Raw genomic sequence first — 27,719 nt, 5'->3', positions numbered from 1 at the left:
CTGGTAAATTCTATCCCATCCACGTAAGTGAAATAACCAACATGGTTGTACAGTATCTCTCCCCCATGGATTCAGCACTTAGGACTGTCACCACTTTCCCACAATCCCCTTTGCTTATATCTAGACTAACTACCTATAATAATGGGACAACCCATAAGTGCCCAAAGGCGGGATGTAACCGAGGGCAAGGGGTTATAACAACAAAGCCTGCCCATGGGGGAGAAGGAGGGGCCTCTGGTATCACGTGTACATAAGGCACTGCTTTATATGCTGGGGACGACCCACGTACATAAGGCACTGCTTTATAGGCTGGGGACGAACCATGTAGATAAGGCACTGCTTTATATGCTGGGGACGAACCATGTAGATAAGGCACTGCTTTATACGCTGGGGACGACCCATGTAGATAAGGCACTGCTTTATATGCTGGGGACGACCCATGTAGATAAGGCACTGCTTTATATGCTGAGCACGACCCATGTAGATAAGGCACTGCTTTATATGCTGGGGACGACCCATGTAGATAAGGCACTGCTTTATATGCTGAGCATGACCCATGTAGATAAGGCACTGCTTTATATGCTGGGGACGACCCATGTAGATAAGGCACTGCTTTATATGCTGAGCACGACCCATGTAGATAAGGCACTGCTTTATAGGCTGGGGACGACCCACGTACATAAGGCACTGCTTTATATGCTGGGGACGACCCATGTAGATAAGGCACTGCTTTATATGCTGGGGACGACCCATGTAGATAAGGCACTGCTTTATAGGCTGGGGACGACCCACGTACATAAGGCACTGCTTTATATGCTGGGGACGACCCATGTAGATAAGGCACTGCTTTATATGCTGGGGACGACCCATGTAGATAAGGCACTGCTTTATAGGCTGGGGTGACCCATGTAGATAAGGCACTGCTTTATACGCTGGGGACGACCCATGTAGATAAGGCACTGCTTTATACGCTGGGGACGACCCATGTAGATAAGGCACTGCTTTATACGCTGGGGACGACCCACGTACATAAGGCACTGCTTTATACGCTGGGGACGACCCTTGTAGATAAGGCACTTCTTTATAGGCTGGGGTGACCCATGTAGATAAGGCACTGCTTTATAGGCTGGGGTGACCCATGTAGATAAGGCACTGCTTTATAGGCTGGGGTGACCCATGTAGATAAGGCACTGCTTTATATGCTGGGGACGACCCTTGTAGATAAGGCACTGCTTTATATGCTGGGGACGACCCATGTACATAAGGAAAAGAAAAAAAAATATTAAAATCAAATTCTACGAAGATAAAGAAAACACTGACTACATTTGCTCAATAACCGTAAAACCAGCCAATTTCTTGCAGTTCTCATTCTCACCACTGGGGCTAAAACTAAGCTCAGACTTCCTGTTGTTCTGCAGTAAAGTGATCTCTCCAGCATTGCAGCATCATGTGACACCAGTAGATAGCGGAGACAATAGCAGCTCCCTGAGGAATGACCTCTTCACAGGTCACAGAGCGCGCTCAGTAATGTCTCAAATTCATCTCAAGGGGACTGAGTATGTCTATTGTCGTTTATGTCCATGAGTCTTGCTGTAAAGCATGTCACTAATTGCTGTTAAAAACCGCCAAGGCAATATGGCCGCCCCCATAAAAATGTACAAAAAGTGAAAAAAAATTACAGTCAGAAAATAGAAACAGGGAGGGCGGCCTCGCTCCTCAGCAGCCAGGCGCACACAGAGGGGGAGGGCGGCCTCGCTCCTCAGCAGCCGGGGGCACACAGAGGGAGGAGGGCGGCCTCGCTCCTCAGCAGCCGGGGGCACACAGAGGGAGGGCAGCCTTGCTCCTCAGCAGCCGGGGGCACACAGAGGGAGGGCAGCCTTGCTCCTCAGCAGCCAGGCGCACACAGAGGGGGAGGGCGGCCTCGCTCCTCAGCAGCCGGGGGCACACAGAGGGAGGAGGGCGGCCTCGCTCCTCAGCAGCCGGGGGCACACAGAGGGAGGGCAGCCTTGCTCCTCAGCAGCCGGGGGCACACAGAGGGAGGGCGGCCTTGCTCCTCAGCAGCCAGGGGCACACAGAGGGAGGGCGGCCTCGCTCCTCAGCAGCCGGGGGGCACACAGAGGGAGGGCGGCCTCGCTCCTCAGCAGCCGGGGGGCACACAGAGGGAGGGCAGCCTTGCTCCTCAGCAGCCGGGGGCACACAGAGGGAGGGCAGCCTTGCTCCTCAGCAGCCAGGGGCACACAGAGGGAGGGCGGCCTCGCTCCTCAGCAGCCAGGCGCACACAGAGGGAGGGCGGCCTCGCTCCTCAGCAGCCGGGGGGCACACAGAGGAAGGGCGGGCAGCCTTGCTCCTTAGCAGCCGGGGGCACACAGAGGGAGGGCGGGCGGCCTTGCTCCTTAGCAGCCAGGCGCACACAGAGAGAGGGCGGCCTCGCTCCTTAGCAGCCAGGCGCACACAGAGGGAGGGCGGCCTCGCTCCTCAGCAGCCAGGGGCACACAGAGGGAGGGAGGGCGGCCTCGCTCCTCAGCAGCCGGGGGCACACAGAGGGAGGGCGGCCTCGCTCCTCAGCAGCCAGGCGCACACAGAGGGAGGGCGGCCTCGCTCCTCAGCAGCCGGGGGGCACACAGAGGAAGGGCGGGCGGCCTTGCTCCTTAGCAGCCGGGGGCACACAGAGGGAGGGCGGGCGGCCTTGCTCCTTAGCAGCCAGGCGCACACAGAGGGAGGGCGGCCTCGCTCCTTAGCAGCCAGGCGCACACAGAGGGAGGGCGGCCTCGCTCCTCAGCAGCCAGGGGCACACAGAGGGAGGGAGGGCGGCCTCGCTCCTCAGCAGCCAGGGGCACACAGAGGGAGGGAGGGTGGCCTTGCTCCTTAGCAGTCGGGGGCACACAGAGGGAGGGCGGCCTCACTCCTCAGCAGCCGGGGGCACACAGAGGGAGGGCGGCCTTGCTCCTCAGCAGCCAGGCGCACACAGAGGGAGGGAGGGCGGCCTCGCTCCTCAGCAGCCGGGCGCACACAGAGGGAGGGAGGGTGGCCTCGCTCCTCAGCAGCCGGGGGCACACAGAGGGAGGGCGGCCTTGCTCCTCAGCAGCCAGGGGCACACAGAGGGAGGGCGGCCTCGCTCCTCAGCAGCCGGGGGGCACACAGAGGGAGGGCGGCCTCGCTCCTCAGCAGCCGGGGGGCACACAGAGGGAGGGCAGCCTTGCTCCTCAGCAGCCGGGGGCACACAGAGGGAGGGCAGCCTTGCTCCTCAGCAGCCAGGGGCACACAGAGGGAGGGCGGCCTCGCTCCTCAGCAGCCAGGCGCACACAGAGGGAGGGCGGCCTCGCTCCTCAGCAGCCGGGGGGCACACAGAGGAAGGGCGGGCGGCCTTGCTCCTTAGCAGCCGGGGGCACACAGAGGGAGGGCGGGCGGCCTTGCTCCTTAGCAGCCAGGCGCACACAGAGGGAGGGCGGCCTTGCTCCTCAGCAGCCAGGGGCACACAGAGGGAGGGAGGGCGGCCTCGCTCCTCAGCAGCCAGGGGCACACAGAGGGAGGGAGGGTGGCCTTGCTCCTTAGCAGTCGGGGGGCACACAGAGGGAGGGCGGCCTCACTCCTCAGCAGCCGGGGGCACACAGAGGGAGGGCGGCCTTGCTCCTCAGCAGCCAGGCGCACACAGAGGGAGGGAGGGTGGCCTTGCTCCTTAGCAGTCAGGGGCACACAGAGGGAGGGCGGCCTCACTCCTCAGCAGCCGGGGGCACACAGAGGGAGGGCGGCCTTGCTCCTCAGCAGCCGGGGGCACACAGAGGGAGGGAGGGCGGCCTCGCTCCTCAGCAGCCGGGCGCACACAGAGGGAGGGAGGGCGGCCTCGCTCCTCAGCAGCCGGGGGGCACACAGAGGAAGGGAGGGTGGCCTCGCTCCTCAGCAGCCGGGGGCACACAGAGGGAGGAGGGCGGCCTTGCTCCTTAGCAGTCGGGGGGCACACAGAGGGAGGGCGGCCTCGCTCCTCAGCAGCCAGTGGCACACAGAGGGAGGGCGGCCTCGCTCCTCAGCAGCCGGGGGCACACAGAGGGAGGGCGGCCTCGCTCCTCAGCAGCCAGGCGCACACAGAGGGAGGGCGGCCTCGCTCCTCAGCAGCCGGGGGGCACACAGAGGAAGGGCGGGCGGCCTTGCTCCTTAGCAGCCGGGGGCACACAGAGGGAGGGCGGGCGGCCTTGCTCCTTAGCAGCCGGGGGCACACAGAGGGAGGGCGGCCTCGCTCCTTAGCAGCCGGGGGCACACAGAGGGAGGGCGGCCTGGGGTAGATGGCACTGGCAGGGTAACTCTCGATGCTTCTGATGTACTGGCACCTTCTTTTAGGTTCCCCTTTAACTGAACTGTCAGATAAGAAGGAGATTATAGAATATAACATACAGCACCTATAAAATAACTACATATCCCATAGTGGCTGATAACAGAGAGAAGTAACATAGCAAGTAAAATTACAGGAGGAGCGAGATTAGAGAGCAGAGCACGCGCCTTCCTAGACCATCAGAGGTCCCACCCAGGACCCCCCTGCCCCATCAGAGGTCCCACCCAGGACCCCCCTCCCCCATCAGAGGTCCCACCCAGGACCCCCCTCCCCCATCAGAGGTCCCACCCAGGACCCCCCTCCCCCATCAGAGGTCCCACCCAGGACCCCCGCACCCCCTGCCCCATCAGAGGTCCCACCCAGGACCCCCGCACCCCCTGCCCCATCAGAGGTCCCACCCAGGACCCCCCTCCCCCATCAGAGGTCCCACCCAGGACCCCCGCTCCCCCTGCCCCATCAGAGATCCCACCCAGGCCCCCCCCCCAGTCAGAGGTCCCATCCCCCCAGAGGTCGCCCTCAGTCACTCTCTTCACTTTCTCTGCTGTGCCGCGGACTTCTATCATTCTTCTTTTCCGGACAGGTGTTACTGGCAGCCGCTCTCTGTGCTGGAGGACTCATTCCCAGACTACCATAGAGATGTTCATGCTCAGACTTCCATCTCTGAAATAAATTGGAGTTTAGGCCGGGATTATCCAGGATTTGGTCCAGAGATTGGAGCTCCAAAAGCTTTGCCTGGGGAAACAGAATAAGGATAAAGTGTATATACGGAGGCAGGGCTGTGTATATATACGGAGGCAGGGCTGTGTGTATATACGGAGGCAGGGCTGTGTATATATACGGAGGCAGGGCTGTGTATATATACGGAGGCAGGGCTGTGTATATATACGGAGGCAGGGCTGTGTGTATATACGGAGGCAGGGCTGTGTGTATATACGGAGGCAGGGCTGTGTGTATATACGGAGGCAGGGCTGTGTGTATATACGGAGGCAGGGCTGTGTGTATATACGGAGGCAGGGCTGTGTGTATATACGGAGGCAGGGCTGTGTGTATATACGGAGGCAGGGCTGTGTGTATATACGGAGGCAGGGCTGTGTGTATATACGGAGGCAGGGCTGTGTATATATACGGAGGCAGGGCTGTGTATATATACGGAGGCAGGGCTGTGTATATATACGGAGGCAGGGCTGTGTATACATACGGAGGCAGGGCTGTGTATACGGAGGCAGGGCTGTGTATATACGGAGGCAGGGCTGTGTGTATATACGGAGGCAGGGCTGTGTATATACGGAGGCAGGGCTGTGTATATACGGAGGCAGGGCTGTGTATATACGGAGGCAGGGCTGTGTATACATACGGAGGCAGGGTTGTGTGTATATACGGAGGCAGGGCTGTGTGTATATACGGAGGCAGGGCTGTGTGTATATACGGAGGCAGGGCTGTGTATATACGGAGGCAGGGCTGTGTGTATATACGGAGGCAGGGCTGTGTGTATATACGGAGGCAGGGCTGTGTATATACGGAGGCAGGGCTGTGTATACATACGGAGGCAGGGCTGTGTATACATACGGAGGCAGGGCTGTGTATATACGGAGGCAGGGCTGTGTATATATACGGAGGCAGGGCTGTGTATATATACGGAGGCAGGGCTGTGTATATATACGGAGGCAGGGCTGTGTATACATACGGAGGCAGGGCTGTGTATATATACGGAGGCAGGGCTGTGTATACGGAGGCAGGGCAGTGTATATATACGGAGGCAGGGCTGTGTATACATACGGAGGCAGGGCTGTGTATATATACGGAGGCAGGGCTGTGTATATATACGGAGGCAGGGCAGTGTATACGGAGGCAGGGCAGTGTATATACGGAGGCAGGGCTGTGTATACGGAGGCAGGGCAGTGTATATATACGGAGGCAGGGCTGTGTATATATACGGAGGCAGGGCTGTGTATACATACGGAGGCAGGGCTGTGTATACATACGGAGGCAGGGCTGTGTATACATACGGAGGCAGGGCTGTGTGTATATACGGAGGCAGGGCTGTGTGTATATACGGAGGCAGGGCTGTATATATATACGGAGGCAGGGCTGTGTGTATATACGGAGGCAGGGCTGTGTGTATATACGGAGGCAGGGCTGTGTATATATACGGAGGCAGGGTTTAAAACATTACTAGCATTTATGACATGATAATAACATGTAGAAGGTCGGTGTCTGGGTGTTCGGCGCTGTCAGTGGCAGAACAAGCGGCAGACAGAGGATGTCTCCAATGACTGAGGAATCTGCCGAGACCGACATCTGCAGCTCAGTCACTGATCGGCCCCCACACTGCACAGTATGTAGTATCACCGTGTGTCATCATGGCATGCTGTATCTGCAGCTCAGTCACTGATCGGCCCCCACACTGCACAGTATGTAGTATCACCGTGTTGTCATGGCATGCTGTATCTACAGCTCAGTGACTGATCAGTGCCCACACCGTGTAGTCATGGCCCGCTGTATCTGAAGCTCAGCTACTGTTCTTCTGAATTCACTCCTCCATTCACTGTGTAGTGTGGGCGCCGATCAGCACCTCCAATCAGTGTGGAGAGCTCATCTGTCCATTTTGGCTGGAAAACCCCTTTAAGCAGTTGGACAGTGTTACAGAAACTCTGCTCATCTAGTAAGGAGCGATGATGCCAGCAGCCGGATGTCTATGTATATGTTGTGTCTAGTCCAAGCTACTGGAGGCTGTCAGCAAGGAGGGAGATGTGTAACACCTTCACAGTAAGTTACCTGGCACCAGGGTCACACAGAACATGTGACATCTAAGAGCAGCCCAGACCATAGACTTGTATGGTAGGGGTGTGGCTGACTGCACTCACCTTCACAGACCTGGCACCAGGGTCACACAGAACATGTGACATCTAAGAGCAACCCAGACCATAGACTTGTATGGTAGGGGTGTGGCTGACTGCACTCACCTTCAGCGTGCTCTGGAGAACACGTAACGTGTGCGCCTTCTGGTTTATATCCGGATTCTTATTGCGGCGTATGAAGGATTTCCGATACTCATCCCGGGTCATTGCCGTCTTCTTCCCAATAAGAGAAACACCTCCTTGTTTCAGACAAGTCATCATCAGTTTCAGATCATCATCAACAACTGCAAAAACGGTGGAAAGTCGAGTCACACGTCGCTAAAACGGTCACAGAAAAATCCTGAGACTCTAGATTAGGGCTATCCCATAAAACCCTCTGCAGTACAGCACACGGCTACTCTAACAAGCTGCCCTCCAGGCTACCCCATGGCTGTGCAGGAGTCCCCTCACCTGCCGATACGTGGGAGGAGTCCCCTCACCTGCCAATACGTGGGAGGAGTCCCCTCACCTGCCGATACGTGGGAGGAGTCCCCTCACCTGCCGATACGTGGGAGGAGTCCCCTCACCTGCCGATACGTGGGAGGAGTCCCCTCACCTGCCGATACGTGGGAGGAGTCCCCTCACCTGCCGATACGTGGGAGGAGTCCCGTCACCTGCCGATACGTGGGAGGAGTCCCGTCACCTGCCGATACGTGGGAGGAGTCCCCTCACCTGCCGATACGTGGGAGGAGTCCCCTCACCTGCCGATACGTGGGAGGAGTCCCCTCACCTGCCGATACGTGGGAGGAGTCCTCTCACCTGCTGATACGTGAAGGAGTCCTCTCACCTGCCGATACGTGGAGGAGTCCTCTCACCTGCTGATACGCCCCTATAGAGCACAGGCCGGAGGATGCAGATACGTTCTTTACCTTGATTTTGTTGTGAACTTTGTTGTTTGAACCATATGCTAATGAAATTGCTTAGTGCCCTGGGGGCGGGGTTACCACCCTCAGTGTATGGATCCTCCCTGGTAAGCCCGCCCCTTCTAATGAACATTCATCCGATGCTCTGAACCCCGGGGTGACAGCTCTGCTAAGTGCCCCCCAACTATTCACTAGAGAGGCCAGCTGGGGCAGATTGGTGCACGGAGAGTGATAGCCCCGCCCCCAGGGCACATAGCAGACTGTGCAAGGAGAAGGTAAGAAAGGTAGATGCTCCTCAGCTGCCCATAGTTACCCCGTAACCCCGGCACATGGGAAGTTTTATCAGCAACACAAATAATTCTACAACAAACCAAAAAAGACAAAAGATTCAGGAGATGAAAAACACAAAAACCCCTGGCGGTTACTGGGCTGTGGTGAGTGTCCGCCTTCTGCCTGTAGTGGGAGGTGTCCGCCATCCGCTCCCTCCGGGGACGGCCCCACCTTTGGTACAGGGGCAATCCTGCTAGGAGACTGGATCAGCGGCTTCTTCACCTAAAGGAAAAAATTCAGGGTCAAAAATTACTTCTTTACCAGTTTTTATTCTTATTTGTCTATATGAGGGGGTGGAGCCTTACCGCATCATGTGACCGGACGTCATCGTCCTCAGCTTCTGTCTCACTGTAACAATCTGTGGATATCAGTCAGGATAATAAGTATATAATACACTGCTGTATACCTACACAGAATGGGGGGATATATATACACACTCATACAGGAGGAGGATAATAAGTATATAATACACTGCTGTATACCTACACAGAATGGGGGGATATATATACACACTCATACAGGAGGATAATAAGTATATAATACACTGCTGTATACCTACACAGAATGGGGTTATATATACACACTCATACAGGGGGATAATAAGTATATAATACACTGCTGTATACCTACACAGAATGGAGATATATATACACACTCATACAGGAGGATAATAAGTATATAATACACTGCTGTATACCTGCACAGAATGGGGAGATATATACACACTCATACAGGAGGATAATAAGTATATAATACACTGCTGTATACCTACACAGAATGGGGGGATATATATACACACTCATACAGGGGGATAATAAGTATATAATACACTGCTGTATACCTGCACAGAATGGGGATATATACACAGTCATACAGGAGGATAATAAGTATATAATACACTGCTGTATACCTACACAGAATGGAGAGATATATACACAGTCATAGAGGAGGATAATAAGTATATAGTACACTGCTGTATACCTACACAGAATGGAGATATTATCCCTCCTGTATGAGTGTATATATAAGTATATAATACACTGCTGTATACCTACACAGAATGAGGAGATATATATACACTCATACTGGAGGATAATAAGTATATAATACACTGCTGTATACCTACACAGAATGGAGAGATATATACACACTAATACAGGAGGATAATATGTATATAATACACTGCTGTATACCTACACAGAATGGGGATATATACACAGTCATACAGGAGGATAATAAGTATATAATACACTGCTGTATACCTACACAGAATGGAGAGATATATACACAGTCATACAGGAGGATAATAAGTATATAGTACACTGCTGTATACCTACACAGAATGGAGATATATACACACTCATACAGGAGGATAATAAGTATATAATACACTGCTGTATACCTATACAGAATGGATAGATATATACACACTCATACTGGAGGATAATAAGTATATAATACACTGCTGTATACCTACACAGAATGGAGATATATACACACTCATATAGGAGGGGGATAATAAGTATATAATACACTGCTGTATACCTACACAGAATGGAGAGATATATATACACACTCATACAGGAGGATAATAAGTATATAATACACTGCTGTATACCTACACAGAATGGAGATATATATACACTCATACTGGAGGATAATAAGTATATAATACACTGCTGTATACCTGCACAGAATGGGGAGATATATATACACACTCATACAGGAGGAGGATAATAAGTATATAATACACTGCTGTATACCTACACAGACTGGAGAGATATATACACACTCATACAGGGGGATAATAAGTATATAATACACTGCTGTATACCTACACAGAATGGATAGATATATACACACTCATACTGGAGGATAATAAGTATATAATACACTGCTGTATACCTACACAGAATGGAGATATATACACACTCATATAGGAGGGGGATAATAAGTATATAATACACTGCTGTATACCTACACAGAATGGAGAGATATATATACACACTCATACAGGAGGATAATAAGTATATAATACACTGCTGTATACCTACACAGAATGGAGATATATATACACTCATACTGGAGGATAATAAGTATATAATACACTGCTGTATACCTGCACAGAATGGGGAGATATATATACACACTCATACAGGAGGAGGATAATAAGTATATAATACACTGCTGTATACCTACACAGACTGGAGAGATATATACACACTCATACAGGAGGATATTAAGTATATAATACACTGCTGTATACCTACACAGAATGGAGAGATATATACACAGTCATACAGGAGGATAATAAGTATATAATACACTGCTGTATACCTACACAGAATGGGGAGATGTATACACACTCATACAGGAGGATAATAAGTATATAATACACTGCTGTATACCTACACAGAATGGAGAGATATATACACACTCATACAGGAGGATAATAAGTATATAATACACTGCTGTATACCTACACAGAACGGGGAGATATATATACACTCATACAGGAGGATAATAAGTATATAATACAATGGAATATTGTACAATAATGATAGAATTACGTGTATACAATACATATTACACACATATATATACCTTCCTCCTGGGAGTGGCCGGTACTTGGCGGAGCCTTGTATTTTTGCAGAGCTTTTAAGAGAAAAGTCACCCACCTGCAGAAGAAGAGAGAAAGGTAAAGAAACAGGTCGGGTGACAAGGAGGGAGATCAGAGCTTCTATGTACTGGGACCTAATGGAAAAGACACCTGGTCCTTAGGGGGTCCTGCAGCGTACCTGTCGTGTAAACAGTACAAGCCATTAAAAGAAACTCTGCAATAGGTTTTATTAAGCAAAAAGCTTCCTTCTCTACTGAAAAAGCTGTTTTTCTACTCCCCCCCCTTCCCCACACTTCATAATGGACACAGAAATTCTTCTCATCTATGGAGAGGGGAGGGGGAGAGGGGGGTGAGTGAGCACGGAGAGGAGAAAAGGCCGCCCTGCACAGCACATCATCCGGCAATCTTATCTCACCAAGATCCCCAGACCAGCACTGACCTTTCTGACCCGTGAATCCAGCGTTATGTGCCTAGACAGTCTACAAACTGTACAGCTGCTTTCCTGCTCACTCATCCCCCCCTCCCCTCCATAGGTTATAATGGACTCAGCAAACCCATTAGCACTTTGCTTCTTTGTAGACGACTTTGCCTGGTAATGAGCAGAAATGGGGGGGGGGGGGTCTGAGCACAGAAAGAGGGTTTTTGCCTAATAAAATCTACTACAGAGTTCCCTGAAATCATTTGTACTATGGACTTCTGCAAAATTATTTTAAATGACAAACACTTCGGTCAGCAGCGGGGGTCACAAGGCCAAAGAAGACCGACCTCAGCGGTCAGCAGCGGGGGTCACAAGGCCAAGGAAGACCGACCTCAGTGGTCAGCAGCGGGGGTCACAAGGCCAAAGAAGACCGACCTCAGCGGTCAGCAGCGGGGGTCACAAGGCCAAAGAAGACCGACCTCAGCGGTCAGCAGCGGGGGTCACAAGGCCAAGGAAGACCGACCTCAGTGGTCAGCAGCGGGGGTCACAAGGCCAAAGAAGACCGACCTCAGCGCTCAGCAGCGGGGGTCACAAGGCCAAAGAAGACCGACCTCAGCGGTCAGCAGCGGGGGTCACCAGGCCAAAGAAGACCGACCTCAGCGCTCAGCAGCGGGGGTCACAAGGCCAAAGAAGACCGACCTCAGCGCTCAGCAGCGGGGGTCACAAGGCCAAAGAAGACCGACCTCAGCGCTCAGCAGCGGGGGTCACAAGGCCAAAGAAGACCGACCTCAGCGCTCAGCAGCGGGGGTCACAAGACCGACCTCAGTGGTCAGCAGCGGGGGTCACAAGGCCAAAGAAGACCGACCTCAGCGGTCAGCAGCGGGGGTCACAAGGCCAAAGAAGACCGACCTCAGCGCTCAGCAGCGGGGGTCACAAGGCCAAAAAAGACCGACCTCAGCGGTCAGCAGCGGGGGTCACAAGGCCAAAGACCACCGACCTCAGCGCTCAGCAGCGGGGGTCACAAGGCCAAAGAAGACCGATCTCAGCGCTCAGCAGCGGGGTCACAAGGCCAAAGAAGACCGACCTCAGCGGTCAGCAGCGGGGGTCACAAGGCCAAAGAAGACCGACCTCAGTGGTCACCAGCGGGGGTCACAAGGCCAAAGAAGACCGACCTCAGCGGTCAGCAGCGGGGGTCACAAGGCCAAAGAAGACCGACCTCAGCGCTCAGCAGCGGGGGTCACAAGGCCAAGGAAGACCGACCTCAGCGCTCAGCAGCGGGGGTCACAAGGCCAAGGAAGACCGACCTCAGCGGTCAGCAGCGGGCCAAATAAGACCGACCTCAGCGGTCAGCAGCGGGGGTCACAAGGCCAAGGAAGACCAACCTCAGGGGTCAGCAGCCAGGGTCACAAGGCACAGATAAGTCTATAGATATATACACACTGATACACCCCCAAACGGTCAGACAGTGGAAACCTCAGATAAAACGCCCCTAAAAAGTCTATGTAGGAGGCCTTCAAGGGGTTTCACGTAGCAGTTTCTGGAAAAACACCAAAGCAGGACGTGGATCCCACAGGTAGCGCTGCCTGTGCACCAGGATGGGGGTGTGAGACAGGAGGCGCTGCCCGTGCACCAGGATGGGGGTGTGATAGACAGGAGGCGCTGCCCGTGCACCAGGAGGGGGGTGTGATAGACAGGAGGCGCTGCCAGTGCACCAGGATGGGGGTGTGATAGACAGGAGGCGCTGCCGTGCACCAGGAGGGGGGTGTGATAGACAGGAGGCGCTGCCCGTGCACCAGGACCGGGGGTGTGATAGACAGGAGGCGCTGCCCGTGCACCAGGATGGGGGTGTGATAGACAGGAGGCGCTGCCCGTGCACCAGGACCGGGGGTGTGATAGACAGGAGGCGCTGCCCGTGCACCAGGACCGGGGGTGTGATAGACAGGAGGCGCTGCCCGTGCACCAGGACCGGGGGTGTGATAGACAGGAGGCGCTGCCCGTGCACCAGGACCGGGGGTGTGATAGACAGGAGGCGCTGCCCGTGCACCAGGACCGGGGGTGTGATAGACAGGAGGCGCTGCCCGTGCACTAGGACGGGGGTGTGATAGACAGGAGGCGCTGCCCGTGCACTAGGACGGGGGTGTGATAGACAGGAGGCGCTGCCCGTGCACTAGGACGGGGGTGTGATAGACAGGAGGCGCTGCCCGTGCACCAGGAGGGGGGTGTGATAGACAGGAGGCGCTGCCCGTGCACCAGGAGGGGGGTGTGATAGACAGGAGGCGCTGCCCGTGCACCAGGACCGGGGGTGTGATAGACAGGAGGCGCTGCCCGTGCACCAGGACCGGGGGGTGTGATAGACAGGAGGCGCTGCCCGTGCACCAGGACCGGGGGTGTGATAGAAAGGAGGCGCTGCCCATGCACCAGGACCGGGGGTGTGATAGCCAGGAGGCGCTGCCCGTGCACCAGGAGGGGGGTGTGATAGACAGGAGGCGCTGCCCGTGCACCAGGAGGGGGGTGTGATAGACAGGAGGCGCTGCCCGTGCACCAGGACCGGGGGGTGTAATAGACAGGAGGCGCTGCCCGTGCACCAGGATGGGGGTGTGATAGACAGGAGGCGCTGCCCGTGCACCAGGACCGGGGGGTGTAATAGACAGGAGGCGCTGCCCGTGCACCAGGATGGGGGTGTGATAGACAGGAGGCGCTGCCCGTGCACCAGGAGGGGGGTGTGATAGACAGGAGGCGCTGCCCGTGCACCAGGAGGGGGGTGTGATAGACAGGAGGCGCTGCCCGTGCACAAGGACCGGGGTGTGATAGACAGGAGGCGCTGCCCGGGCAGATAGACCATAGTTAGTGCACTCACTTCTGCATGTCACTCAGATTGTCGGCAGCAAACACGAAGGGCTTGTATGTCGGATGGGAGAGCTGGAACTCACTGAAAGACAAAAATATAAAAGCTGCGGCATCCGTCCCTCCCGACACACGGCACATTGAGGAGATTGTACGACTACTTACTACTTCTTTTTAGGTTTCGCCTCCAGAGGACTCTCCAGACTATATGAGGAAATATTCAGCAGCCCCAGCGCCTTCTCGTCCTACAGAGAACCATTTATATTAATCGATATAAGAGGATTCTACTAGTGAGAATCACAGCTGCACTACACACCCTCCAGCCACCACACTGCACACCCTCACTACACACCCTCCAGCCACCACACTGCACACCCTCACTACACACCCTCCAGCCACCACACTGCACACCCTCACTACACACCCTCCAGCCACCACACTGCACACCCTCACTACACACCCTCCAGCCACCACACTGCACACCCTCACTACATACCCTCCAGCCACCACACTGCACACCCTCACTACATACCCTCCAGCCACCACACTGCACACCCTCACTACACACCCTCCAGCCACCACACTGCACACCCTCACTACATACCCTCCAGCCACCACTGCACACCCTCACTACATACCCTCCAGCCACCACACTGCACACCCTCACTACATACCCTCCAGCCACCACACTGCACACCCTCACTACACACCCTCCAGCCACCACACTGCACACCCTCACTACACACCCTCCAGCCACCACACTGCACACCCTCACTACATACCCTCCAGCCACCACACTACACACCCTCCAGCCACCACACTGCACACCCTCACTACATACCCTCCAGCCACCACACTACACACCCTCCAGCCACCACACTGCACACCCTCACTACACACCCTCCAGCCACCACTGCACACTCTCACTACATACCCTCCAGCCACCACACTGCACACCCTCACTACATACCCTCCAGCCACCACACTGCACACCCTCACTACACACCCTCCAGCCACCACACTGCACACCCTCACTACATACCCTCCAGCCACCACACTACACACCCTCCAGCCACCACACTGCACACCCTCACTACATACCCTCCAGCCACCACACTACATACCCTCCAGCCACCACACTGCACACCCTCACTACACACCCTCCAGCCACCACTGCACACCCTCACTACATACCCTCCAGCCACCACACTGCACACCCTCACTACATACCCTCCAGCCACCACACTGCACACCCTCACTACACACCCTCCAGCCACCACACTGCACACCCTCACTACATACCCTCCAGCCACCACACTGCACACCCTCACTACACACCCTCCAGCCACCACACTGCACACCATCACTACACACCCTCCAGCCACCACACTGCACACCATCACTACACACCCTCCAGCCACCACACTGCACACCCTCACTACACACCCTCCAGCCACCACACTGCACACCCTCACTACACACCCTCCAGCCACCACACTGCACACCCTCCAGCCACCACACTGCACACCCTCACTACATACCCTCCAGCCACCACACTACACACCCTCCAGCCACCACACTGCACACCCTCACTACACACCCTCCAGCCACCACACTGCACACCCTCACTACATACCCTCCAGCCACCACACTGCACACCCTCACTACACACCCTCCAGCCACCACACTGCACACCCTCACTACACACTGCACACCCTCACTACACACCTTCCAGCCACCACACTGCACACCCTCACTACACACCCTCCAGCCACCACACTGCACACCCTCACTACACACCCTACAGCCACCACACTGCACACCCTCACTACACACCCTACAGCCACCACACTGCACACCCTCCAGCCACCACACTGCACACCCTCACTACACACCCTCCAGCCACCACACTGCACACCCTCACTACACACCCTCCAGCCACCACACTGCACACCCTCACTACACACCCTCCAGCCACCACACTGCACACCCTCACTACACACCCTCCAGCCACCACACTGCACACCCTCACTACACACCCTCCAGCCACCACACTACACACCCTCCAGCCACCACACTGCACACCCTCACTACACACCCTCCAGCCACCACACTACACACCCTCACTACACACCCTCCAGCCACCACACTACACACCCTCACTACACACCCTCCATCCACCACACTGCACACCCTCCAGCCACCACACTGCACACCCTCACTACACACCCTCCAGCCACCACACTGCACACCCTCACTACACACCCTCCAGCAACCACACTGCACACCCTCACTACACACCCTCCAGCCACCACACTGCACACCCTCACTACACACCCTCCAGCCACCACACTGCACACCCTCACTACACACCCTCCAGCCACCACACTGCACACCCTCACTACACACCCTCCAGCCACCACACTACACACCCTCCAGCCACCACACTGCACACCCTCACTACACACCCTCCAGCCACCACACTACACACCCTCCAGCCACCACACTGCACACCCTCACTACATACCCTCCAGCCACCACACTACACACCCTCCAGCCACCACACTGCACACCCTCACTACACACCCTCCAGCCACCACTGCACACCCTCACTACATACCCTCCAGCCACCACACTGCACACCCTCACTACACACCCTCCAGCCACCACTGCACACCCTCACTACATACCCTCCAGCCACCACACTGCACACCCTCACTACACACCCTCCAGCCACCACACTGCACACCCTCACTACATACCCTCCAGCCACCACACTACACACCCTCACTACATACCCTCCAGCCACCACACTGCACACCCTCACTACACACCCTCCAGCCACCACACTGCACACCCTCACTACACACCCTTCAGCCACCACACTGCACACCCTCACTACACACCCTCCAGCCACCACACTGCACACCCTCACTACACACCCTCCAGCCACCACACTGCACACCCTCACTACACACCCTCCAGCCACAACACTGCACAAACTCACTACACACCCTCCAGCCACCACACTGCACACCCTCACTGCACACCCTCCAGCCACCACACTGCACACCCTCACTACACACCCTCCAGCCACAACACTGCACAAACTCACTACACACCCTCCAGCCACCACTGCACACCCTCGCTACACACCCTCCAGCCACCACACTGCACACCCTCACTACACACCCTCCAGCCACCACATGCCCTCACAGCCGCACTACACACCCTCCAGCCACCACACTGCACACCCTCACTACATACCCTCCAGCCACCACACTGCACACCCTCACTACACACCCTCCAGCCACCACACTACACACCCTCACTACACACCCTCCAGCCACCACACTGCACACCCTCACTACACACCCTCCAGCCACCACACTACACACCCTCCAGCCACCACACTACACACCCTCCAGCCACCACACTGCACACCCTCACTAAACACCCTCCATCCACCACACTGCACACCCTCACTACACACCCTCCAGCCACCACACTGCACACCCTCCAGCCACCCCACTGCACACCCTCCATCCACCACACTGCACACCCTCACTACACACCCTCCAGCCACCACACTGCACACCCTCCAGCCACCACACACCCTCCAGCCACCACACTGCACACCCTCCAGCCACCACACACCCTCCAGCCACCACACTGCACACCCCACTACACACCCTCCAGCCACCACACTGCACACCCTCACTACACACCCTCCAGCCACCACACTGCACACCCTCACTACACACCCTCCAGCCACCACACTGCACACCCTCACTACACACCCTCCAGCCACCACACTGCACACCCTCCAGCCACCACACTGCACACCCTCACTACACACTACACACCCTCACTACACACCCTCCAGCCACCACACTGCACACCCTCACTACACACCCTCCAGCCACCACACACCCTCCAGCCACCACACTACACACCCTCCAGCCACCACACTACACACCCTCACTACACACCCTCCAGCCACCACACTACACACCCTCCAGCCACCACACTACACACCCTCCAGCCACCACACTGCACACCCTCACTACACACCCTCCAGCCACCACACTACACACCCTCCAGCCACCACACTACACACCCTCACTACACACCCTCCAGCCACCACACTACACACCCTCCAGCCACCCCACTGCACACCCTCTAGCCACCACACTGCACACCCTCACTAAACACCCTCCATCCACCACACTGCACACCCTCCAGCCACCACACTGCACACCCTTCAGCCACCACACTGCACACCCTTCAGCCACCACACTGCACACCCTCCAGCCACCACACTGCACACCCTCCAGCCACCACACTGCACACTCTCAGTCCACCACACTGCACACCCTCACTACACACCCTCCGTCCACCACACTGCACACCCTCACTACACACCCTCCAGCCACCACACTGCACACCCTCACTACACACCCTCCAGCCACCACACTGCACACCCTCACTACACACCCTCCAGCCACCACACTACACACCCTCCAGCCACCAGACTGCACACCCTCACTACACACCCTCCAGCAACCACACTACACACCCTCACTACACACCCTCCAGCCACCACACTGCACACCCTCACTACACACCCTCCAGCAACAACACTGCACAAACTCACTACACACCCTCCAGCCACCACTGCACACCCTCGCTACACACCCTCCAGCCACCACACTGCACACCCTCAATACACACTGCACACCCTCCAGCCACCACACTGCACACCCTCACTACACACCCTCCAGCCACCACACTGCACACCCTCACTACACACCCTCCAGCCACCACACTGCACACCCTCACTACACACCCTCCAGCCACCACACTGCACACCCTCACTACACACCCTCCAGCCACCACACTGCACACCCTCACTACACACCCTCCAGCCACCACACTGCACACCCTCACTACACACCCTCCAGCCACCACACTACACACCCTCCAGCCACCACACTACACACCCTCCAGCCACCACACTGCACACCCTCACTACACACCCTCCATCCACCACACTGCACACCCTCACTACACACCCTCCAGCCACCACACTGCACACCCTCTAGCCAGCACACTGCACACCCTCACTACACACCCTCCAGCCACCACACTGCACACCCTCACTGCACACCCTCCAGCCACCACACTGCACACCCTCACTACACACCCTCCAGCCACAACACTGCACAAACTCACTACACACCCTCCAGCCACCACTGCACACCCTGGCTACACACCCTCCAGCCACCACACTGCACACCCTCACTACACACCCTCCAGCCACCACATGCCCTCACAGCCGCACTACACACCCTCCAGCCACCACACTGCACACCCTCACTACATACCCTCCAGCCACCACACTGCACACCCTCCAGCCACCACACTGCACACCCTCACTACACACCCTCACTACACACCCTCCAGCCACCACACTGCACACCCTCCAGCCACCACACTGCACACCCTCACTACACACTGCACACCCTCACTACACACCCTCCAGCCACCACACTGCACACCCTCACTACACACCCTCCAGCCACCACACTGCACACCCTCACTACACACCCTCCAGCCACCACACTGCACACCCTCACTACACACCCTCCAGCCACCACACTACACACCCTCCAGCCACCACACTACACACCCTCCAGCCACCACACTACACACCCTCCAGCCACCACACCCTCCATCCACCACACTGCACACCCTCACTACACACCCTCCAGCCACCACACTGCACACCCTCACTACACACCCTCCAGCCACCACACTGCACACCCTCACTACACACCCTCCAGCCACCACACTGCACACCCTCACTACACACCCTCCAGCCACCACACTGCACACCCTCACTACATACCCTCCAGCCACCACACTACACACCCTCCAGCCACCACAATACACACCCTCCATCCACCACACTGCACACCCTCACTACACACCCTCCAGCCACCACACTGCACACCCTCACTACATACCCTCCAGCTACCACACTACACACCCTCCATCCACCACACTGCACACCCTCACTACACACCCTCCAGCCACCACACTGCACACCCTCACTACATACCCTCCATCTACCACACTACACACCCTCCAGCCACCACACTGCACACCCTCACTACACACCCTCCATCCACCACACTGCACACCCTCACTACACACCCTCCAGCCACCACACTGCACACCCTCCAGCCCCCACACTGCACACCCTCACTACACACCCTCCAGCCACCACACTGCACACCCTCACTACACACCCTCCAGCCACACACTACACACCCTCCAGCCACCACACTACACACCCTCCAGCCACCACACTACACACCCTCCAGCCACCACACTGCACACCCTCACTACACACCCTCCAGCCACAACACTTCACAAACTCACTACACACCCTCCAGCCACCACACTGCACACCCTCACTACACACCCTCCAGCCACCACACTGCACACCCTCACTACACACCCTCCAGCCACAACACTGCACAAACTCACTACACACCCTCCAGCCACCACTGCACACCCTCGCTACACACCCTCCAGCCACCACACTGCACACCCTCACTACACACCCTCCAGCCACCACACGCCCTCACAGCCGCACTACACACCCTCCAGCCACCACACTGCACACCCTCACTACACACCCTCCAGCCACCACACTGCACACCTCACTACACACCCTCCAGCCACCACACTGCACACCCTCACTAAACTACACACCCTCCAGCCACCACACTACACACCCTCCAGCCACCACACTACACACCCTCCAGCCACCACACCCTCCATCCACCACACTGCACACCCTCACTACACACCCTCCAGCCACCACACTGCACACCCTCACTACACACCCTCCAGCCACCACACTGCACACCCTCACTACATACCCTCCAGCCACCACACTACACACCCTCCAGCCACCACACTGCACACCCTCACTACACACCCTCCAGCCACCACACTGCACACCCTCACTACACACCCTCCAGCCACCACACTGCACACCCTCACTACACACCCTCCAGCCACCACACTGCACACCCTCACTACACACCCTCCAGCCACAACACTGCACAAACTCACTACACACCCTCCAGCCACCACACTGCACACCCTCACTACACACCCTCCAGCCACCACACTGCACACCCTCACTACACACCCTCCAGCCAAAACACTGCACAAACTCACTACACACCCTCCAGCCACCACTGCACACCCTCGCTACACACCCTCCAGCCACCACACTGCACACCCTCACTACACACCCTCCAGCCACCACACGCCCTCACAGCCGCACTACACACCCTCCAGCCACCACACTGCACACCCTCACTACATACCCTCCAGCCACCACACTGCACACCCTCACTACACACCCTCCAGCCACCACACTGCACACCCTCCAGCCACCACACTGCACACCCTCACTACACACTGCACACCCTCACTACACACCCTCCAGCCACCACACTGCACACCCTCACTACACACCCTCCAGCCACCACACTGCACACCCTCACTACACACCCTCCAGCCACCACACTACACACCCTCCAGCCACCACACTACACACCCTCCAGCCACCACACTACACACCCTCCAGCCACCACACTGCACACCCTCACTACACACCCTCCATCCACCACACTGCACACCCTCCAGCCACCACACTGCACACCCTCACTACACACCCTCCAGCCACCACACTGCACACCCTCACTACACACCCTCCAGCCACCACACTGCACACCCTCACTACATACCCTCCAGCCACCACACTACACACCCTCCAGCCACCACACTGCACACCCTCCAGCCACCACACTACACACCCTCACTACACACCCTCCAGCCACCACACTACACACCCTCCAGCCACCACACTGCACACCCTCACTAAACACCCTCCATCCACCACACTGCACACCCTCACTACACACCCTCCAGCCACCACACTGCACACCCTCCAGCCACCACACTGCACACCCTCACTAAACACCCTCCATCCACCACACTGCACACCCTCACTACACACCCTCCAGCCACCACACTGCACACCCTCCAGCCACCACACTGCACACCCTCCAGCCACCACACTGCACACCCTCACTAAACCACCCTCCAGCCACCACACTGCACACCCTCACTACACACCCTCCAGCCACCACACTGCACACCCTCACTACACACCCTACAGCCACCACACTGCACACCCTCCAGCCACCACACTGCACACCCTCACTACACACCCTTCAGCCACCACACTGCACACCCTTCAGCCACCACACTGCACACCCTTCAGCCACCACACTGCACACCCTCACTACACACCCTCCAGCCACCACACTGCACACCCTCACTACACACCCTCCAGCCACCACACTGCACACCCTGACTACACACCCTCTAGCCACCACACTACACACCCTCCAGCCACCACACTGCACACCCTCACTACACACCCTCCAGCCGCCACACTACACACCCTCACTACACACCCTCCAGCCACCACACTGCACACCCTCCAGCCACCACACTACACCCCCCCTCACTACACACCCTCCAGCCACCTCACTAAACACCCTCCATCCACCACACTGCACACCCTCCAGCCACCACACTGCACACCCTCACTACACACCCTCCAGCCACCACACTGCACACCCTCACTACACACCCTCCAGCCACCACACTGCACACCCTCACTACACACCCTCCAGCCACCACACTGCACACCCTCACTACACACCCTCCAGCCACCACACTACACACCCTCCAGCCACCACACTACACACCCTCCAGCCACCACACTGCACACCCTCCAGCCACCACACTGCACACCCTCCAGCCATCACACTGCACACCCTCCAGCCACCACACTGCACATCCTCACTACACACCCTCCAGCCACCACACTGCACACCCTCACTACACACCCTCCAGCCACAACACTGCACAAACTCACTACACACCCTTCAGCCACAACACTGCACAAACTCACTACACACCCTCCAGCCACCACACTGCACACCCTCACTGCACACCCTCCAGCCACCACACTGCACACCCTCACTACACACCCTCCAGCCACCACACTGCACACCCTCCAGCCACCACACTGCACACCCTCACTACACACCCTCCAGCCACCACACTGCACACCCTCACTACACACCCTCCAGCCACCACACTGCACACCCTCACTACACACCCTCCAGCCACAACACTGCACAAACTCACTACACACCCTCCAGCCACCACTGCACACCCTCACTACACACCCTCCAGCCACCACACTGCACACCCTCACTACACACCCTCCAGCCACCACACGCCCTCACAGCCGCACTACACACCCTCCAGCCACACACGCCCTCACAGCTGCACTACGCACCCTCCAACAACCATGCCACAAGTCCTCACAGCCGCACTACACACCCTCCATCACCACGCCACCAGCTACACCACACACAACCCCAGCTGCGCTTCACGCCTCTAATCGCCACACACCATTCAACCGCCAGACACCCCCAGTCACAGCACACAACCCTAGGCGCCACACGTCACCAGCCTTGCCCAACACAAACACAGCCACGCCCCCAGCTACACAACACACCCTCCAACCACAACAAACACACACAGCCGCCAGACACCCCAGCCTCACACACCCCCACCATACCCTACACACAGCCACACTATATGTCCTTCAACCGCCACCCCCCCAGCTAGCCACACACAAAGCCACGCTACATGCCCTTCAACTGCCACCCACACAGCTTCCACACACACACAGCTTCCACACAGCCCCCCCACACACACACACACAGCTTCCACACACACACACACAGCCCCCCCACACACACACAGCTTCCACACAGCTTCCCCCCCACACACACAGCTTCCACACACACACACACACACACACACACAGCTTCCACACAGCCCCCCCACACACACACACAGCTGCCACAAACACACACACAGCTGCCACTCAAGCCCCAAGCTACCACACACACACAAAAACTGATAAATACTCCTGCCATTGCCAGTCGGCAGGGACAGTACATATGGCCGGTCGGCAGGGACAGTACATATGGCCGGTCGGCAGGGACAGTACATATGGCCGGTCGGCAGGGACAGTACATATGGCCGGTCGGCAGGGACAGTACATATGGCCGGTCGGCAGGGACAGTACATATGGCCGGTCGGCAGGGACAGTACATATGGCCGGTCGGCAGGGACAGTACATATGGCCGGTCGGCAGGGACAGTACATATGGCCGGTCTGCAGGGACAGTACATATGGCCGGTCGGCAGGGACAGTACATATGGCCGGTCGGCAGGGACAGTACATATTGCAGGTCGGCAGGGACAGTACATATTGCAGGTCGGCAGGGACAGTACATATTGCAGGTCGGCAGGGACAGTACATAAGGCCGGTCGGCAGGGACAGTACATATGGCCGGTCGGCAGGGACAGCACATATGGCCGGTCGGCAGGGACAGTACATATGGCCGGTCGGCAGGGACAGTACATATTGCAGGTCGGCAGGGACAGTACATATTGCCAGTCGGCAGGGACAGTACATATGGCAGGTCGGCAGGGACAGTACATAAGGCCGGTCGGCAGGGACAGTACATATGGCCGGTTGGCAGGGACAGTACATATGGCCGGTCGGCAGGGACAGTACATATGGCCGGTCTGCAGGGACAGTACATATGGCCGGTCGGCAGGGACAGTACATATGGCCGGTCGGCAGGGACAGTACATATTGCAGGTCGGCAGGGACAGTACATATGGCCGGTCGGCAGGGACAGTACATATTGCAGGTCGGCAGGGACAGTACATAAGGCCGGTCGGCAGGGACAGTACATATGGCCGGTCGGCAGGGACAGCACATATGGCCGGTCGGCAGGGACAGTACATATGGCCGGTCGGCAGGGACAGTACATATTGCAGGTCGGCAGGGACAGTACATATTGCCAGTCGGCAGGGACAGTACATATGGCAGGTCGGCAGGGACAGTACATAAGGCCGGTCGGCAGGGACAGTACATATTACCTGTGCTGAGCTGTACCAGTACAATCGATCCTTCTTAAGGACACACCAGCAACGCTTCCATCTTTGTGACATGAAGCCGACATTTTCCTTTCTCTTCCACAGCCATCCATCACAATCAGGACGACCCAGATCCTTACAGGACACCCGTCTACGGCTGAGCTTGGTTACACTACCTGCGGGTGATCACATGCACAGGAAAGCAGCCGCTTACTATACAGGAAAGCATAGGACTGCTGGAGAGCCGGACAGATGGCGAGTGAGAGTATGGGACATATCCGGCAATACACTCTATATCACACCCCATCCTGACAATAACACTTACCATATAGTGAGGACCAGTGATATATTATATACAGTGAGGACCAGTGATATATTATATACAGTGAGGACCAGTGATATATTATATACAGTGAGGACCGGTGATATATTATATACAGTGAGGACCAGTGATATATATTATATATAGTGAGGACCAGTGATATATATTATATATAGTGAGGACCAGTGATATATATTATATACAGTGAGGACCAGTGATATATATTATATATAGTGAGGACCGGTGATATATTATATACAGTGAGGACCAGTGATATATATTATATACAGTGAGGACCAGTGATATATATTATATACAGTGAGGACCAGTGATATATATTATATATAGTGAGGACCAGTGATATAAATTATATATAGTGAGGACCAGTGATATATTATATATAGTGAGGACCAGTGATATATTATATATAGTGAGGACCAGTGATATATTATATATAGTGAGGACCAGTGATATATTATATATAGTGAGGACCAGTGATATATTATATATAGTGAGGACCAGTGATATATTATATATAGTGAGGACCAGTGATATATATTATATACAGTGAGGACCAGTGATATAAATTATATATAGTGAGGACCAGTGATATATTATATATAGTGAGGACCAGTGATATATATAGTGAGGACCAGTGATATATATAGTGAGGACCAGTGATATATATTATATATAGTGAGGACCAGTGATATATTATATATAGTGAGGACCAGTGATATATATTATATATAGTGAGGACCAGTGATATATATAGTGAGGACCAGTGATATATATTATATACAGTGAGGACCAGTGATATATATTATATATAGTGAGGACCAGTGATATATATTATATATATAGTGAGGACCAGTGATATATATATTATATATATAGTGAGGACCAGTGATATATATTATATATATAGTGAGGACCAGTGATATATATTATATATATAGTGAGGACCAGTGATATATATTATATACTAGAAAATGTACCCGGCGCTGCGTGGGTATAAAGTGTCAGTGTGTATAGAGGGTCCTGTATACCTGTAGTATAGAGTTGGTGGAGGTGCTGTATACCTGTAGTATAGAGTTGGTGGAGGTCTTGTATACCTGAAGTATATAGTTCAGGGGTCCTGTATACCTGTAGTGTATAGTTTGGGGTTCTGTATTCCTGTAGTATAGAGTTGGTGGAGGTGCTGTGGCAGTGTTATCCAGTCACAGTATGGCGGTATTGGTCAGGTCTAGTATGGCAGTATTATCCAGTCACAGTATGGTGGTATTGGTCAGGTCTGGTATAGTGGTGTTATCCAGTCACAGTATGGCAGTGTTATCCAGTCACAGTATGGCGGTATTGGTCAGGTCTGGAATGGCGGTGTTATCCAGTCACAGTATGGCGATATTGGTCAGGTCTGGTATAGCAGTGTTATCCAGTCCCAGTGTGGCCGTATTGGTCAGGTCTGGTATGGCGGTGTTATCAAGTCACAGTATGGCGGTATTGGTCAGCTCTGGTGTGGCGGTGTTATCCAATCACAGTATGGCGGTATTGGTCAGGTCTGGTATGACAGTGTTATCCAGTCACAGTATGGCGGTATTGGTCAGGTCTGGTGTAGTGGTTTTGGTCAGGTCTGGTGTGGCAGTGTTAAATGTGACGTGTGGAGCTATTACCTACCAGTCCTGATGCTAATTGGTGAGTGAAGATGGGGCATCCTCAGGTTTAGTGCTTAGGGCAGCAGTAGATGGTAATACTGCCCTATATACCTGTATAGATGGAGTAGGGGGTCCTGTATATACATGTACTGTATAGATGGAGTAGGGGGTCCTGTATATACATGTACTGTATAGATGGAGTAGGGGGTCCTGTATATACATGTACTGTATAGATGGAGTAGGGGGTCCTGTATACATGTACTGTATAGATGGAGTAGGGGGTTCTGTATATACATGTACTGTATAGATGGAGTAGGGGGTCC

At 55.5% G+C, this 27,719-nt stretch overlaps 1 protein-coding gene across 4 annotated transcripts in view; it reads right to left on the bottom strand.

Moving 5' to 3' along the window:
- Positions 1-4,811: 4,811 nt before the first annotated feature.
- Positions 4,812-27,719, bottom strand: part of CNKSR1 (connector enhancer of kinase suppressor of Ras 1) — an 89,430-nt gene continuing 66,522 nt past the window's right edge. For all 4 annotated transcript variants that reach the window (XM_069971814.1, XM_069971816.1, XM_069971817.1 and 1 more), the window contains 8 exons: positions 25,426-25,598; positions 14,462-14,541; positions 14,310-14,381; positions 11,019-11,092; positions 8,720-8,772; positions 8,510-8,636; positions 7,288-7,466; positions 4,812-5,056 (listed from right to left, as the gene is read on the bottom strand). In XM_069971814.1, the coding sequence (XP_069827915.1) occupies positions 4,841-5,056; positions 7,288-7,466; positions 8,510-8,636; positions 8,720-8,772; positions 11,019-11,092; positions 14,310-14,381; positions 14,462-14,541; positions 25,426-25,598 (974 nt within the window). In that variant the 3' untranslated portion in view covers positions 4,812-4,840. The remainder of the gene's footprint in view (positions 5,057-7,287; positions 7,467-8,509; positions 8,637-8,719; positions 8,773-11,018; positions 11,093-14,309; positions 14,382-14,461; positions 14,542-25,425; positions 25,599-27,719) is intronic.

The sequence above is a fragment of the Dendropsophus ebraccatus genome, chromosome 5, assembly GCF_027789765.1.
Source record: "Dendropsophus ebraccatus isolate aDenEbr1 chromosome 5, aDenEbr1.pat, whole genome shotgun sequence".
Lineage (NCBI taxonomy): Eukaryota > Metazoa > Chordata > Amphibia > Anura > Hylidae > Dendropsophus > Dendropsophus ebraccatus.
Note: the sequence above shows the minus strand (reverse complement) of the source record. Positions and strands in the feature narration are given on the sequence as shown.